This window comes from Schistocerca nitens, chromosome 6 (assembly GCF_023898315.1).
Source record: "Schistocerca nitens isolate TAMUIC-IGC-003100 chromosome 6, iqSchNite1.1, whole genome shotgun sequence".
Taxonomy (NCBI): Eukaryota; Metazoa; Arthropoda; class Insecta; order Orthoptera; family Acrididae; genus Schistocerca; species Schistocerca nitens.
Genome location: NC_064619.1, coordinates 749,445,176 through 749,461,809, shown reverse-complemented (window position 1 = coordinate 749,461,809; position 16,634 = coordinate 749,445,176). Strand labels below are relative to the sequence as shown.

The 16,634-nt window shown below is 43.3% G+C and overlaps 1 protein-coding gene across 1 annotated transcript in view; it reads left to right on the top strand.

Annotated features, from left to right (window-relative positions):
- Positions 1–9,096, top strand: part of LOC126263619 (UDP-glycosyltransferase UGT5-like) — a 169,216-nt gene extending 160,120 nt beyond the window's left edge. Inside the window, exon 9 of the mRNA XM_049960705.1 lies at positions 8,122–9,096. Within this exon, the coding sequence (XP_049816662.1) occupies positions 8,122–8,410 (289 nt within the window). The 3' untranslated portion in view covers positions 8,411–9,096. The remainder of the gene's footprint in view (positions 1–8,121) is intronic.
- The last annotated feature ends 7,538 nt before the right edge of the window (positions 9,097–16,634 follow it).

Here is a 16,634-nt window from a genome sequence, read left to right as displayed (position 1 = left end):
GATCCGGAAGGCGAGACACAGAGCATAATTGTCAGACTTGCAAAAGGAATAGAATTTGGAAGGAATCGCAATTCAAGCGAAGTGAGAAAATTTAAGGCTACGTTGGACATAGCTTTCGTCGACATTCGTCTTGGGCAGAGGATTTAATCTCTAGTTCCGGCCTGTTAGCATTTTTGACCTATCGTATGCTTCTGTTGGATTGTTAGCGATGTTGCTTTCCTGTCAGAGTGCAGTCCAAAATTATTTACAGATACTGTAGCGGCGACTAGTTTATCCGTTGGCTGTTGTCCGATATTTCGTGCGCTTCATTGTCACCAGATATACACTATAATGTGAAATTGTTAAAGCAGGGTAGCTGTGGGATATTTGTGAACATTGAAGAGTTGGATGAAGGACCATTAAAGCAATTTGTCTTACTGCAGCGAGTCGACTTGGCTTGGTGGCTTCGCCGCGCGGGATTAGCCGAGCGTCTCAGGCGCTGAAGTCATGGACTGTGCGGCTGGTCCCGGCGGAGGTTCGAGTCCTCCCTCGGGCATGGGTGTGTGTGTTTGCCCTTAGGATAATTTAGGTTAAGTAGTGCGTAAGCTTAGGGACTGATGACCTTAGCAGTTAAGTCCCATAAGATTTCACACACATTTGAACATTTTTGCTTGGTGGCTTAAGCGTAGCAACCATGCGAAAAGTATATAGTAGTTTAGGTAGAACATATCCTAAGGACATTCCTGCTGACCAGTGGAAGAGTTGGTATAGAGAATGTTGCTGTAAGCTAGAAAGGAAGCAGTAGTTCGTCCTTATTGATTGGAAGTGCGTAAATAGGAGAACAAAAGGCTGCATACGGTTAAAAGATTTCTAGGAAAAGGGTGGGTGGTGGAGTTCATTCAGTTGCTAGAGCAGGAGGTGATTTATGATCGGGGGTTTATCATGGACGGAATATCTTGGATGGTAGCTGCAATGAGTTTTAAGAAAGAACAAGACCCATTGAAGGTGTTTTTATATTCGGATGGCAAGGACAGATTCATGACTCTCGGTGAAGGTGGATAACAGACTAGTGAGGCTGTAAGGAAACTTTTCAAAAGTCATTTGACATGTTACGTTAATTAAAGTGGACATAGTTCCTGTCAGAAACCACAATGGTAGACGAGCTTATAAAAATACTTATGTGAAAAAGGCTTGCAAAAAAGGGCTAACGGCGTCTTTTCAGGTGGTAGTAATAAAGCCATGACCAGTAATAGTATTGTGTGCCTTTCTTGTTCCTTTGTCTACAGTTGTTGTTTTGAGTAAATATTTGAAAATACAGGCATTTGCATTCCTCAACATAGAAATGAGTCCACTGCAGTGCACTTCAGCGTTTAAGAATTTTTACAACCTATGAGACTACTTTCAAATACAGGTTAAAACTGACGTCCTGCAATGTATAAAATGTTGTTGGTGAATATGTTTCCTGCTGGTAAATAAGCGACTGCTCGAAACAGATGTAGATCAATGGGTGGGAAGTGAAATAATACAGGTGGCAGGATTCTGGTGTATGAGCGGCGTTCAGTAAGTAACGCAACACGTATTTTTCTCGGCCAGTTTCGGTTTAAAAGATGTGGAATTTGTTGTGGGACATGGTGCAATGTTGCCGCTTCAGCCCATATAGTTCCACGAAGTTCGGATCGGTCACGGCACACCAAGTAGCGTACAAAATGTCGTCTGTGCATTCCAGGCAGACAGCTGTCGTCGAGTTATTTTCTTTTCACAAAATGTCAGATCACCCGGATATTCATAGGCGCATGCAGACTGTCTACGGAGAACTGGCAGTGAAGAAACGCATGTGAGTCGTCGGGCGAGTAGTCTGTCACTATTGCAATAAGATCGCGCAAATCTATCCGATCTCTCGCGTGGCGGCCGGCCGTACACGGCTATGACTCGTACAGTGTTGGAGCGTGAAGGCGCCACCATTCGAGGTGATGGACGGATCACAGTCAGACACCTGTCTGCTCAACTGAACGTCTCTGTCGGTAGTTCCGAAACAGTTTGGGTGCACAAAGATGTGTGACCAGTGGGTTCCTCAGGCGAAACCACTGCGACGGTCTCCTGGGACTCTGGAGAGGTTAGTTATTCTGCCCGGTGTCCTCCCTCACGGTGCAGCGATCAACTGTGAAGCGTACTGCGCTGCTCTCAGGAAACTGAAGAAACGACTGCAGCGTGTTCGTTGTCACAAAAATGCAAACCAACTTCTCCTCCTCCCTGACGGCGCAAGGCCTGGTACAAGTGTGCGCACTCGAGCGGGGCCCGCAAGGCCTCACTGCACTGTGCTTCCTCGTCCTCATCTGGATGTGAGTGTCGGATGTACAGTTACTCGTACTTGGAGGGTTAGGTAGCAGGCCGTGAAAGCAAGTGCTATAGCTGGTAGGAAGAGGAATAAATGAAACAGGAATGATCAGCTGTTGTAACACTTCAGCAGAGACGCGGTAGTTGTGAAGGTTGGACGAGAGATGGGAACCAGTAGTACTCTGCTTGTCGAGTTTACGAGTATATGCGGAAGTTAAACGGAGGAGGGAACGTGTGGTGAAATTGATCAAAAAGTGACATTTTCCGATTATTGTCTCTTAATAATATTTGATCTCTCCTGAATAATTTGATGTGTCATTTGTCGATTAATTCCAGTTGGAAGTATAGTTTTCATTATTGCAAAGTTAATAGCGCAAGTGCAAAAAAAATTCCTCTCATTCTGCATTGACTTCCTTAGGTATCTCTATCTCCGGAGCTATTAAGTCTAGAACGCTCTGGTTTTCAGCTCTTTATTCGTTGTATTCACGTTAATGTTCGCGTTAAGCGGTTGGTTGCAGTGTGTAAACAGAAATGGAGGTATTACACGTGCCTTTTTATGGAGTTACTTTGTGGTTCTAGTTTTTTTTTTAGGTTTTGAATTGTAACTATAGAGCTTTGGTGTGTTATTACATGTTCTCATACCCGTTTTGGATAGGGTTGTTTTAAGAAGCGACGTTGCCACGGAAATGAACATACATCTGAAGCACAGACACACGATAAGAACAAGCCCCCTAGTTCTTCGAAGAGGAATGGAAATAAGACATCTGCTGCTGTGCTGACGTTGCTGCTAGTGGAGAAAACATTGACGTTGATTTGGTGGACCGTGTTCAAAAACGGATGGGAACATGCCTTCGACAATTGAAGCAGACAAAAGGAAAAGAGAAGTAATCAGATGGAAAGACTCTAAATGGCAAAGGAATACATTGATAACTCCAGCAATGTTATGGAATGGCAATGAGAAAGAATACACACGATCTGCAAGGGATGAAAAGAGCAGTGTGGGCTACATACGTCCACAAATTATTCACTGATGATACACCTATACATGGTCTTTGCCCACCTGGTGCTGATTCGAGGTGCAAGTATCGCAAAGCTCAGGCAGCGCGTAGAGAGGGGCAATCTAGGCACAAAGACAGCATACAATCTGCACTGATGGAAGCTATTAAACCAATATACGAGGTGCATTCAAGTTCTAAGGCCTCCGATTTTTTTTTCTCTGGACTGGAAAGAGATAGAAACATGCGCATTGTTTTAAAATGAGGCCGCATTCATTGTCAATACGTCCCAGAGATGGCACCACCGTACAGCAGATGGAATTTTACCGCCAGCGGCGAGAATGAGAACTGTTTTAAATACTTAAAATGGCGACGTTTTTCTTACTTGAACAGCGTGCAATCATTCGTTTTCTGAATTTGCGTGGTGTGAAACCAATTGAAATTCATCGACAATTGAAGGAGACATGTGGTGATGGAGTTATCGATGTGTCGAAAGTGCGTTCGTGGGTGCGACAGTTTAATGAAGAAAGAACATCGTGTGACAACAAACCAAAACAACCTCGGGCACGCACAAGCCGGTCTGACGACATGATCGAGAAAGTGGAGAGAATTGTTTTGGGGGATCGCCGAATGACTGTTGAACAGATCGCCTCCAGAGTTGGCATTTCTGTGGGTTCTGTGCACACAATCCTGCATGACGACCTGAAAATGCGAAAAGTGTCATCCAGGTGGGGCCACGAATGCTGACGGACAACCACATGGCTGCCCGTGTGGCATGTTGCCAAGCAATGTTGACGCGCAATGACAGCATGAATGGGACTTTCTTTTCGTCGGTTGTGACAATGGATGAGACGTGGATGCCATTTTTCAATCCAGAAACAAAGCGCCAGTCAGCTCAATGGAAGCACACAGATTCATCGCCACCAAAAAAATTTCGGGTGACCGCCAGTGCTGAAAAAATGATGGTGTCCATGTTCTGGGACAGCGAGGGCGTAATCCTTACCCATTGCGTTCCAAAGGGCACTATGGTAACAGGTGCATCCTACGAAAATGTTTTGAAGAACAAATTCCTTCCTGCAATGCAACAAAAACGTCTGGGAAGGGCTGTGCGTGTGCTGTTTCACCAAGACAACGCACCCGCACATCGAGCTAACGTTACGCAACAGCTTCTTCGTGATAACAACTTTGAAGTGATTCCTCATGCACCCTACTCACCTGACCTGGCTCCTAGTGACTTTTGGCTTTTTCCAACAATGAAAGGCACTCTCCGTGGCCGCACATTCACCAGCCGTGCTGCTATTGCCTCAGCGATTTTCCAGTGGTCAAAACAGACTCCTAATGAAACCTTCGCCGCTGCCATGGAATAATGGCGTCAGCGTTGTGAAAAATGTGTACGTCTGCAGGGCCATTACGTCGAGAAGTAACGCCAGTTTCATCGATTTTGGGTGAGTAGTTAATTACAAAAAAAAATCGGAGGCCTTAGAACTTGAATGCACCTCGTATAGAGAGCTAGCTCATCCCGACGTTCTTTCCAAATGTCTCCATAGTCGAACGCAAAATCCAAATGAGTCTTTTTCACTATTGTCATTTGGATCCGCGTACCAAATCGTCTTTGTAGGAATGAATATGAGTGTTAGCGACGCTGTGTTAACGTTTAATTATGGTAATTAGAGAAGAATTAGGTTACTAGAGCAATTTGGTACTACTGCAGGAGCCAACACACTGCAAGCGTTGCAGCGAATGGATCGACTTAGGATTATGAAAGCCTAGCGTGCAGTAGAAGAAATGACTAATGAGGGAAGAAGCAGGAACAAAAAGAAGCTTTTAGGTTTGCAGGATCATGAAGAACAGGATCCAAATAATGCTGATTATGGACCTGGCTGTTTCTAGTTGACATCGAATGAAAACTTCATTTCCGGAAAATGAGTTTTTTTTATATATTTGACCCATTAACTCAGGAACTATTACACATACGTATATCTGATTTTATACTATGTTACCTCTTAGTATACTGCTACTGCTGCTGCTGCTGCTGCTGAACCACCAAAACATTTGCAGAAGAAAAAATGGATTTAAAAAATAATTGAACAAAATTTTTAAAATATTTGTCGGCATATTATGATTCTGGTTCAGTAACCAGAAAAGGAGTGAAACTATACTTTCCAAAAATTCCAGATCTCTGTCTGTCAAAGGTTCTGAGATAATGGTTCATCAATATTGCGAATTAGAAGGAACCTTTTCCTTTTTATGCACGCACGTGATAATGTCGCTCTCCCACATGCTCATGTCACAGCATGACGAAACCAGTGAGGTAGAAAAAGCATAAATAACCCGTGCTGCTTCAGATCGCTTTCAAATTTCGACGATTGGTTCTGAACGGTCAGAAGTGGTTGCAACCTGTACACGAGAGCAAAATTTGCTGTCGCGCTGTACTCCAAAGTGGTGCAATTACGCTCAACGGCCATGCAACTCCACAACGAGCTTACAGTAGGGTACAACGATCCGAGAGTGTCAGCAGTGTCAAAGCTTGTCCAGAACATCTTCCTGCTGTTCGTCGCTCCGCTAACAGTCGTTTCTGACAGCGAAGTGTGAGGGCATCGACGCTCCAGGGAAAGGAGTGGCTTCATTGTCGCCCTTTATGCCACCCCCTAAGCGGCAGTTTGTCTGAAATTTTTTCATCGGCAGTCCATAGTAAAACCGCACCATTTCAACGCTCGACGTCGCGGTTCTGGCCACCATTGCAGAGACGTCAAAGGAAGGGGCTAAACGTGGGTAACAGGGGTTGTGACGACCTTCTCGTCATGTGGCTCCCCGGCGGTGGCGTTGGGCAGAATTCTGACGGACTCTGGTGGCGGTGCGGTGCCGTCGACCCGCCTCACCTGCCGTCGCTGTCTGAATCGTCGCCGAACCCGAGGGTGACGTCGAAGGGCGCCACGGTTTTCCACCATTACGGAGGAACGTTGTGGGCAGCTTTGAGCCCAGTTCCAGACCTAGGCGTCACAACGTGACGTTCCTCTTCATTGGAATTCAGGAATATTTACGTCGCCTTCTTAGGTGAAGGATTTTCGGAAAACCGTGTTTAATAATTCTACTTTAGTGGTACTGTCATCAGTGACTTCACCGTTGTTATCGTGCAGTGAACGTATTGATTGTTTCTTGGCACTGGTGTGCTTTATGTATGACCAGAATCTCTTTGGGTTTTCTGCCAGATTCCGAGACAGAATTCCGCTGTGGAAATTATTAAAAACATGTCGCATTGAAGCACGCGCTATATTTCGAACTTCTGCAAAACTCTGCCTATCTTGGGGATTTTGCGTTCTTTTAAATTTGGCATGTTTTTTTTCGTTGCTTGTGCAACAGTCATCTGACCCGTGTTCTGTACCATGGGGGATCAGTACCATCACTTATTAATTTATGTGGTATATATCTCTCAGTTGCCGTCGATGCTACCTCTTTGAAATCATTCCACAACTTTTCTACGCTTACATCATCAGATCGAAAGGAGTGGACACTGTCTCCTAAAAGGTTTTAAAAACATTTATATCAGCTTTTTTAAATAGAACTACTTTACGTTTCTTTTTTATGTTTGTGGGTGTTACGGTATTCAGCCTACCAGCAACTTCCTTATGCTCGCTAATCCCGGTATCCTTCATGATACTCCCTATTTGTGCAGGATTGTTTGTTGTAAGAGGTCAAGTATGCTTTCACAACCACTTACGCTTTGAGTGGGCTCATGAAGTAATGGTTCAACTAACTTTCTGAGAAACCATTCAGTACACTCTCGGATGTCGTTTTATGCTTGCAGCCCGGTTTAAACGTATAATTTTTCCAGAATATCCACGGTACATTGAAGTCAGCATCGACTATGAGTGGGGTACCTATTTAAAATGACACTCAAGTTTTCTTTGAACTGTTCAGCAACTGTATCTTCTGAGTCGGGGGTTGGGTAAAACGATCAAATTAATAGTTTAGTCCGATTGTCAGGTATAACCTCTACCCATACCACTATTTCGCAGGAACTATCTACTTCAATTTCACTGCAAGGTAAACTACTTCTGACAGCAATAAATTCTCCACCACCAGTTGTATTTAACCTATCCTTTCTGTTAGATCGTTTGAAAAAATTTCGGCTCAACTTATTTCCGGCTTTACCCAGCCTTCTGTACTCATAACTATTTGAGTTTCAGTGCTTTCTATTAGGGCTTCGAGCTCTGGTCCTTTCCCAACACAGCTACGACAATTTACAACTACAATACCGATCGTTTCTACGACTACCTTACTGTTTTTTACCTGCCCCCTTTTAGGTGGACGCCCTTTCTGTGGTTTCCTGACACCCTCTAACCTAAAAAAGCCGCCCAGTCCCTTCGACAGCCCCCGCTACCCGTGTAGCCGCTTCCTATGTGTAGTGGACTCCTGACCTATTAAGCGGAACCTGGAAACCCACCATGCGATGGGGCAGGTCAAGGACACAGTCTGTTCTATCGACGATGCTGCAGACGGTGAGCTCCGCAAGATGGTCTTTACCATTTCCACTATCCGCCCGAAACCAGAGAGAATCTGCTCCGATCCTAAGCGACACACGTCATGAGCCACCACCTGCAGTTGGCTGCACCCTGTATTCCTTGTCGCATCTGGAACCCCCCCCCCCCTTTCCACATCCGCAATGACTCCCCCAGGAAGGCACACGGAGTGCGCACTGGCTTCGTTCCCCTTCTCGGCAGCCATGTTCCAAAGGGGCCCCATTACGCGCCTAACGTCGGAGCTCCCAACTAGTGTTACTAATGCTAGTGCCGACGCAAATACTGTGCTGCAGGTACAGGGAGCGTGCTCGACAGCTGGCGGTGCTGTTCTGGGACCGGCCGCGGCCGCCCCTGGAGGAGGCAGTCTACTGGCTGGAGTACGTGCTGAGGCACCGGGGGGCGCCGCACCTGCGGTCCGCCGCGCTGGACCTGTCCTGGCACCAGCACCTGCTGCTCGACGTCGCCGCCCTCGTGGTGGGGGCGGCGGCCGCCGCGCTCGGCCTGCTCTGCCTGCTCCTGCGGAAGGCTGCCTCCCTCCTGCCGAGGGCCTCCACGGGCGCTCCCAAGCAGAAGGCCAGCTGACTCATAAGTTCTCGGGACTCCGACTCTACACCTTCAGTCGCAACTTAGAGCTTCACATTTGGTGGTGCACTTAGGATGACTCAGTGACTATCACATGTATTATACAGACTTCACGGTAGTATAGCGCAGAATAGATACATACCTAATGGAATAATTAAATCAAACATAAATGTGTACATAATGTAGACGTTGTTTTCTTAAGAGTATTCCAGAATGACTTTTCCCCAAATCGAATAACGCAGCAGACATCGAAATGTTTCATTATCAGAGCACATGACCAATTTCCTCTCTGTATCCCCCCCCCCCCCCCAATCTTAGTCCAGTCAGAGGTTCTGCTCATCAGCTGCTGACCTGTCATCGATGAAACCTTAAATCCCAATTCCGTTCCTTCCTCTGAGAAAAACTGCCTCACTATATTTTATATATCGTATAAATAGAAAACGACTTCGAGAATACGCATACCTTAGAGTGTTCTGGTGACTGTGTCTATGATAGCTTCGAAGCCACAGGGTATTGCCTTATCAGACAACTAACTAGACATCATTCCTCAGGTTGCATATTTGTACTGCTGTGTGTAACGAAATAATAAGCAACCACTTGCATAAGGGTGGATAAAATACTGTACTGTTGTTGTTAGATAGTGAACCGTCACTTCACTTCATTGTCATAAATAAATATTGTACGAATAAAAATTGTATTGCGCACATTTATAATTAACCCTTTTCACAACAATATATGCCATATCTCGAGAGAAGACAGTATAGAACTGTACGACTCATTCTTATTAAACTTGGTGCATGGATTTCTTCATAAGGTGTTATGACAATCAGATTGAAAGCAATTATTTTCATCGCAGTTGAAGACCACTTGCTGTTAATCCAAACTGTTAATTTCATTTCAGAAGCAGAGAACGCAGTAGAAAAGTTCCTCGCGAACATTGTAACAACGAATATGATATCTCTCTACTATACTGATTTAATTGCTGTTGGTATAGTTTCACGTTTATAGGATTTATCGACCTAGAAAAAGGGTTCGACAATGTAAAATGGTACAAGATGATCGAAATTCTCAGACAAAAGGTACAATCTATAATATGCTATACATAACATAAAAACAGAGCAAAGAACTGTAATGGAAGGCTAAAAACAAAATGCTCCCATTAGAAAAGGTATAAGAAATGGAGGTAGGTTTTCGTTTACTGTTGAATCTATATATCGAAGAAGAAACGACAGAAATAAACGAAAGGTTCATGAGTAGGATGGAAATCCATGGTGAAACACTGTCTATCACGAGACAGATTGATAACATTGCTACCCTCAGTGAGAGTGACAAAGAATGGCAGGCTCTGTTGAATGGAACGAGCACTCAAACGACTACACAATACAGTCTGAGAGTAAACCGAAGAATGACAAACGTAATGAAGAGTAACAGAAACGAGATTAGCATTAAATTTATGAAAACTGGAAACCACAAATACACGAAACTAAGGAAATCTGCACGTGACAAATGAGAGATGAGACAGGCGAAGAGGGCATTTGTAAAAAAGAAATCTAATGGTATCAAACATCAGCCTTGAGGAAGAAATTTCTGAGAATGTGTGTTTGTAGCACAGTGTTGTATAACACTGAATTATACGCTACGGTAAAATCGTGAAAGAAAACAATCGAAGCGTTTGTGATGTGGGTTACAGAAGCATGTTCAGAATTATGTGGTCTGATGAGATAAGAAATGACGAGATTCTCTCCAGAAATGGTGAGAAGCAAGTACCAGAAGCAAGTACAATATGATAGAAGATGTGTTAAGACTTCATCAAATGACTTTCACGTTTCTCAGAGAAGCTGTTATTGTTGACAGCTTCAGTCTGAGGACTGGCTTGATGAAGTTCTCCACGTTACTCTAACCTGTGCAAGCCTCCCTTCATTGCTCTCCACCTCCGAATAATTACTGTAACTGCGAAGAAACCATGGTTAACAGAGGAAATACTTCAGTTGATTGATGAAAGGAGGAAGTACAAACATGTTTCGGGAAAATCAGGAATACAGAAATACAAGTCGCTGAGGAATGAAATAAATAGGAAGTGCAGGGAAGCTAAGACGAAATTGTTGCAGGAAAAATGTGAAGACATCGAAAAAGATATGATTGTCAGAAGGACAGACTCAGCATACAGGAAAGTCAAAACAACCTTTGGTGACATTAAAAGCAACGGTGGTAACATTAAGAGTGCAACGGGAATTCCACTGTTAAATGCAGAGGAGAGAGCAGATCGGTGGAAAGAATACATTGAAAGCCTCTATGAGGGTGAAGATTTGGCTGATGTGATAGAAGAAGAAACAGGAGTCGATTTAGAAGAGATAGGGGATCCAGTATTAGAATCGGAATTTAAAAGAGCTTTGGAGGACGTACGGTCAAATAAGGCAGAAGGGATAGATGACATTCCATCAGAATTTCTAAAATCATTGGGAGAAGTGGCAACAAAACGACTATTCACGTTGGTGTGTAGAATATATGAGTCTGGCGATATACCATCTGACTTTCGGAAAAACATCATCCACACAATTCCGAAGATGGCAAGAGCTGACAAGTGCGAGAATTATCGCACAATCAGCTTAACAGCTCACGCATCTAAGCTGCTTACAAGAATAATATACAAAAGAATGGAAAAGAAAATTGAGAATGCGCTAGGTGACGATCAGTTTGGCTTTAGGAAAAGTAAAGGGACGAGAGAGGCAATTCTGACGTTACGGCTAATAATGGAAGCAAGGCTAAAGAAAAATCAAGACACTTTCATAGGATTTGTCGACCTGGAAAAAGCGTTCGACAATATAAAATGGTGCAAGCTGTTCGAGATTCTGAAAGAAGTAGGGTTAAGCTATATGGAGAGACGGGTCATCGGGTCATACACAAAATGTACAACAACCAAGAGGGAATAATAAGAGTGGACGATCAAGAACGAAGTGCTCGTATTAAGAAGGGTGTAAGACAAGGCTGTAGCCTTTCGCCCCTACTCTTCAATCTGTACATCGAGGAAGCAATGATGGAAATAAAAGAAAGGTTCAGGAGTGGAATTAAAATACAAGGTGAAAGGACATCAATGATACGATTTGTTGATGACATTGCTATCCTGAGTGAAAGTGAAGAAGAATTAAATGATCTGCTGAACGGAATGAACAGTCTAATGAGTACACAGTATGGTTTGAGAGTAAATCGGAGAAAGACGAAGGTAATGAGAAGTAGTAGAAATGAGAACAGCGAGAAACTTAACATCAGGATTGATGGTCACGAAGTCAATGAAGTTAAGGAATTCTGCTACCTAGGCAGTAAAATAACAAATGACGGACGGAGCAAGGAGTACATCAAAAGCAGACTCGCTATGGCAAAAAAGGCATTTCTGACGAAGAGAAGTCTACTAATATCAAATACCGGCCTTAATTTGAGGAAGAAATTTCTGAGGATGTACGTCTGGAGTACAGCATTTTATGGTAGTGAAACATTGACTGTGGGAAAACCGGAACAGAAGAGAATCGAAGCATTTGAGATGTGGTGCTATAGACGAATGTTGAAAATTAGGTGAATGATAAGGTAAGGAATAAGGATGTTCTACGCAGAATCGGAAAGGAAGGGAATATGTGGAAAACACTGATAAGGAGAAGGGACAGGATGATAGGACATCTGCTAAGACATGAGGGAACGACTTCCATGGTACTAGAGGGAGCTGTAGAGGACAAAAACTGTAGAGGAAGACAGAGATTGGAATACATCCAACAGATAATTGAGGACGTAGGTTGCAAGTGCTACTCTGAGATGAAGAGGTTAGCACAGGAAAGGAATTCGTGGCGGGCTGCATAAAAAAAAAAACATATTCCTTAGAATCTGCTTACTGCATTTACCTCTTGGCCTTATTCTGCTGTTTTTTCTCCCCACACTTCCCTCCGATACTAACCTGACGATCCCTTGATGTCTCAGAAAGCATACTATCAACCGATTTCTTCTTTTAGTCAAGTTGTGGGACAAATATCCTGCCTCCCTAATTTTTTCAAAACCTATCTTCAGCATTCTTCTTTAGCACCACAATTCTAAAGCTTCTGTTCCATTCTTGTCTAAACTACTTATCGTCCACATTCCATTTCCATGCAAGGCTACACTCGAGGCAAAAATCTTCAGAAAAGACTTACTAACACTTCAGCCTACGAGGGCGAGTTGAAAACTGATACCTCCGATTTTTTTTATGAAAAGTTTTAAAGCTTTTTAAATAAAACAAATGTTATTAACGAGGCAATGGACGTATTTCTCCAAACTGGAAACCAGTTTTTTGATACTGTCTTGTAGAATGAGTTTGTTTATGAAGCCACAACCCCACATCTGCTTGCAGCGCTTCATCTCTGAGAAAGTGAAGTCCTCGAAGGTGTACTTCAAGTTTTGAAACAGCTGGAAATCGGATGAGGCCAGTCGAGACTGTTTGCAGGATGATCGATGACAGTGAAGCCAAGGTGTCGGACTGACGAAGACGTCGCGCCGCTCATGTGTTGTCTGGCATTCTCATGCTGATTCATGTGTGGACGAACTCTTCGAATTCTAAACTCGTCTACACTACTCTGTTTCTCACGCACCGACTAAGTTACGTTGAAAGGGTACAGTACCGGCCGACATTGAAAATAGGTACAACATACTTCATTATTTTTGTCAGAACAACACATTTTTTTTGTAAAATAGCTCAATTTCAATTAATACAGCGAAGCCGGATACCAGTGTCGGAAAGAATGACAATTTATTTATTTAATTGATCACATGTGCACTCCCACAAAATAAATCCCTACATCCAGTTTGGTGAGATCTGTGAAATGAATGAATGAATGTTCATCTGCCAACCGCAGATAGTGAATGTGAATATATGATCATCTTTGAGATGATCCTTTGGCCACCTTTGGTGGGACCAAAGAGATGAAATTTACCTGAGCTTTCAGCACCTGTAATGTGGCTGACCAATTCGGTAGCAAGGTGCTCCCCCACTTCGGCATAGGTGCGAGAGGACCTGAAGAACGGCCATGTTTCAGCACTCTGCCGCTGGATCTTGTGCTGTTAAGACCTGTCTTAGTTGTGCTCCGTAAAGACAAAAGAGTGGAGACATGGTATGCATGTGGAATATTTAAGAGTAGTTTGAAATAATAATTTCTCTATTTCAAGAACTTTTTGTGGGGAGAATTAAATGTCAGGCAAGTAATATTAATGGGATCGTAGTAACCTTCGGAAGTGACCAACGGTCACAATGAAACCACGTGTAGCAATAAGTTGAAATACTTCCGTGTGCTTAAGTTAAGCTGAATTACTAGCGTGTGTACTATAAGTTGAAATATTTAAGAAATAGCGTGTGCAGGACTTGAAATTAGAGGCGAGTACTTCCACGTGGTGAGTACTGTGTGAGTCTCAATCTGTGTGTGAGATAAAGGATAAAGAGAAGTACTCGTCCATGGTATCAGTTGAGGACTCGTGTGTGTGATGAATATGTTCTTAATATTACTTTGCGAGATATGATTCTGTGTGACGCTTGATTCAAACTATAACACTCTGAGAGAGAAATAAGGTGAGTCAGCCGTCTATCCAGCAACGCCACTTGGCTTGCATTGCACAGGAAGACGTGCATATATCTCCAGAGTTCATAGTAGGAAAGTAGAATTACAAAGTGGGGCAGTGTCGTGTGAAACTGGGATAAATATTAATTGAAGTGGGAAAGCTGAAAGTGGTAATGTTGTGACTATTCCCTGTGTAGTATTTCATGTTGTAGTGTGGTGTATGTCATTAATTTAAGTATGTGTGGTTTGCATGGGAGAGTAGCAAGGTAGTTTCAGTGGTAGTGGGTTATGCGTGTTCCTTTTGTACTGCTCGGTCTGGAGGAAAGTTTCGTGATGATGACTGTGAGAGTCGAAGTGTGAGAAATAATAAAAGATCCACCATCCTATCCAGAAAGTGCACTGTAGCGTAAAATAATTACGAGACCATAAGATAGAGATTCACCAATGTAAATCCATGCCCACTGGGCGGAATTTCTCATGTGTTATTGTTGTAGGTTATAGAATTTGTATGTTTAGGTTATAGAATTTATCGGAATAAATAAGATAGTGAAAAGAAAAAGATTGGTGGCCTTTTCCTTCGAATTGTATGTTGTCATGATAGCCAGAATTTATAATGTGTGCGCCACTCATATTCAGTGTGATGGCCATGTGTTGATAAAAGCCGTTAAATAAAGAAAGAAAATGTGGTATTGCCAGTGCGTAGTGAACAGTCAGAGTTCTGTAAATTACTGATAGTCAGATGTGCGTTTCCGTTGCGTATTATTCATACAGGAGGATAATTTGTAACTTAATTGTGAGTACGAGAGTTCATGTTACTCGATAAATAAGAATGAATCCACTCGCTTGGCAGACCACTCATATTGCAGGCCTGACTGCTTGATGCCACAGTATGAGCAAGGCATGTGGGTGCCTCTCATAATTTCGACCCTGCCAGGATTTTGCTTTTAGGGTTTGCTGTTAAGATTTTTTTTCATGGAATATATTGTGATAGCGCTAAGGAGTAATTTTTTTTTTGTTTGCAATTTCTTTCTGGATTGGTGGGGGAGGATCTTTTATTTTTTTACGTCATTAATTGCTATATCGCCCAAGGCTGGAAGATCGTTGTATAATTTTTTTTGCGAAATGTCTGTAGTAACTAGGTCGCAGTTGAAAAGCGTAGTCACCATGGAGAATAGTGATTCTGGGGTGAACGTAGCAGTGCAGCAGGAAGTAGGTGTCGTCCTTGGGTTAATGAGCGAGAACGGCAAACACTCGGAAGGGGCTGAATTGTTCAGCAGACCGCGGCTAGGTAATTCTTTATGCGGCGGGCTTTGTCCACAAACGGGGGCTTTTCCCGACGATGCGGGCTAGCCAGTACTAGGTCAGGTACGCAGTGAAAGTGAAGCTTCCCTTGGCGAAGCTACGGTTTCTCAGGCGAATGAGGTGAGAGTAGCAAATGACAATGTGCTACTGCAGTTTTTACAGAGGATGGTTAGAGATAATAAGGAAAGATTGGATGCGATGAATAGAGATAATAAGGAAAGATTGGAAGCGATGGATAAAGATAATAAGGAGAGAGATAGGGAGAGTAAGGAAAGATTGGAAACAATGGATAGGGAGACTCAGGAAAGATTGGAAGCAAATAAGGAAAGATTGGAGGCAAATAAGGAAAGATTGGAGGCAAATAAGGAAAGATTGGAGGTAATGGATAAGGGAAATAAAGAGGCAATGAGGAAGCTACACTCAGTTATCGATGGGCGTCTGCCCGCAGTTAATAATCGGTTTGATGAGGGGGAGAAGAATCTGGGTGTGATGAAGCAAGTATGTGACGCCGTGAAAGAAAAAGCCAATAATTTGGAGGTACGAATATTTGCAATAGAGAGTGATATTACAGAACGTAGGGACGTGTTGCCGGATGAGCGAATCAAAGAGATAGTGGAGGACTTACTTGCAGATAAACAAGGGGCATTAGACCGCGTGGAAGCTCTTAAGTCACCCGGCAGGAAGTGGCGCTAAATAAACACAGGGTTGAAGTTGCGGAGGTAGTGGTCAGAATGAATACGATTAGCGCAGATGTAGAAAAGATCAGTATAAGAGGCGAAACAGGCTCTGACAGTACGCAGTGAGAGGTTTATGCCGACCAGGAGGAGATACAATCACTATTACAGTTTAAAGAGGCACAATTAGAAACAAATAGGAAACATAGGGAAGAACTTGCACAGTAGCAATTCGCGTGCAGAAGTGAAGGTGAAACACCACCAGGTAGACTGCAGAGGGAGAGTGAGATAAATTCAAAAAACGAAAATAGGCAGAAAGAGGAAGACGAACTCAGAGAGTTAGAAGAACGGTTGTGTCGTATAAAACAGGGGGCAAGCCCAACTGGGTATAGTCCAAGGCTGTCTCAATTTCAAGATTCGTTACCCTCATCGTGGGGACCGCTCCTCAAAACGAAGTTTGTGTGTAACCATTTGAGGGACGAGGCTAAAGCGAAAATGCAGGAAGTTATTAAAGACTGTAGTAGCTATTTAAATGAATTCTGGTCGCAAAGTAAGCAGGACCAGGTTACGCAAAGCATATTGATGATGCAAATTGTAACGAAGGTGGTATAAGAGATCCAGTGGCGTGCTATCAGGAAACGCTGAGACGAAATAGGTATTTGGATGTGCCATACGAACCTG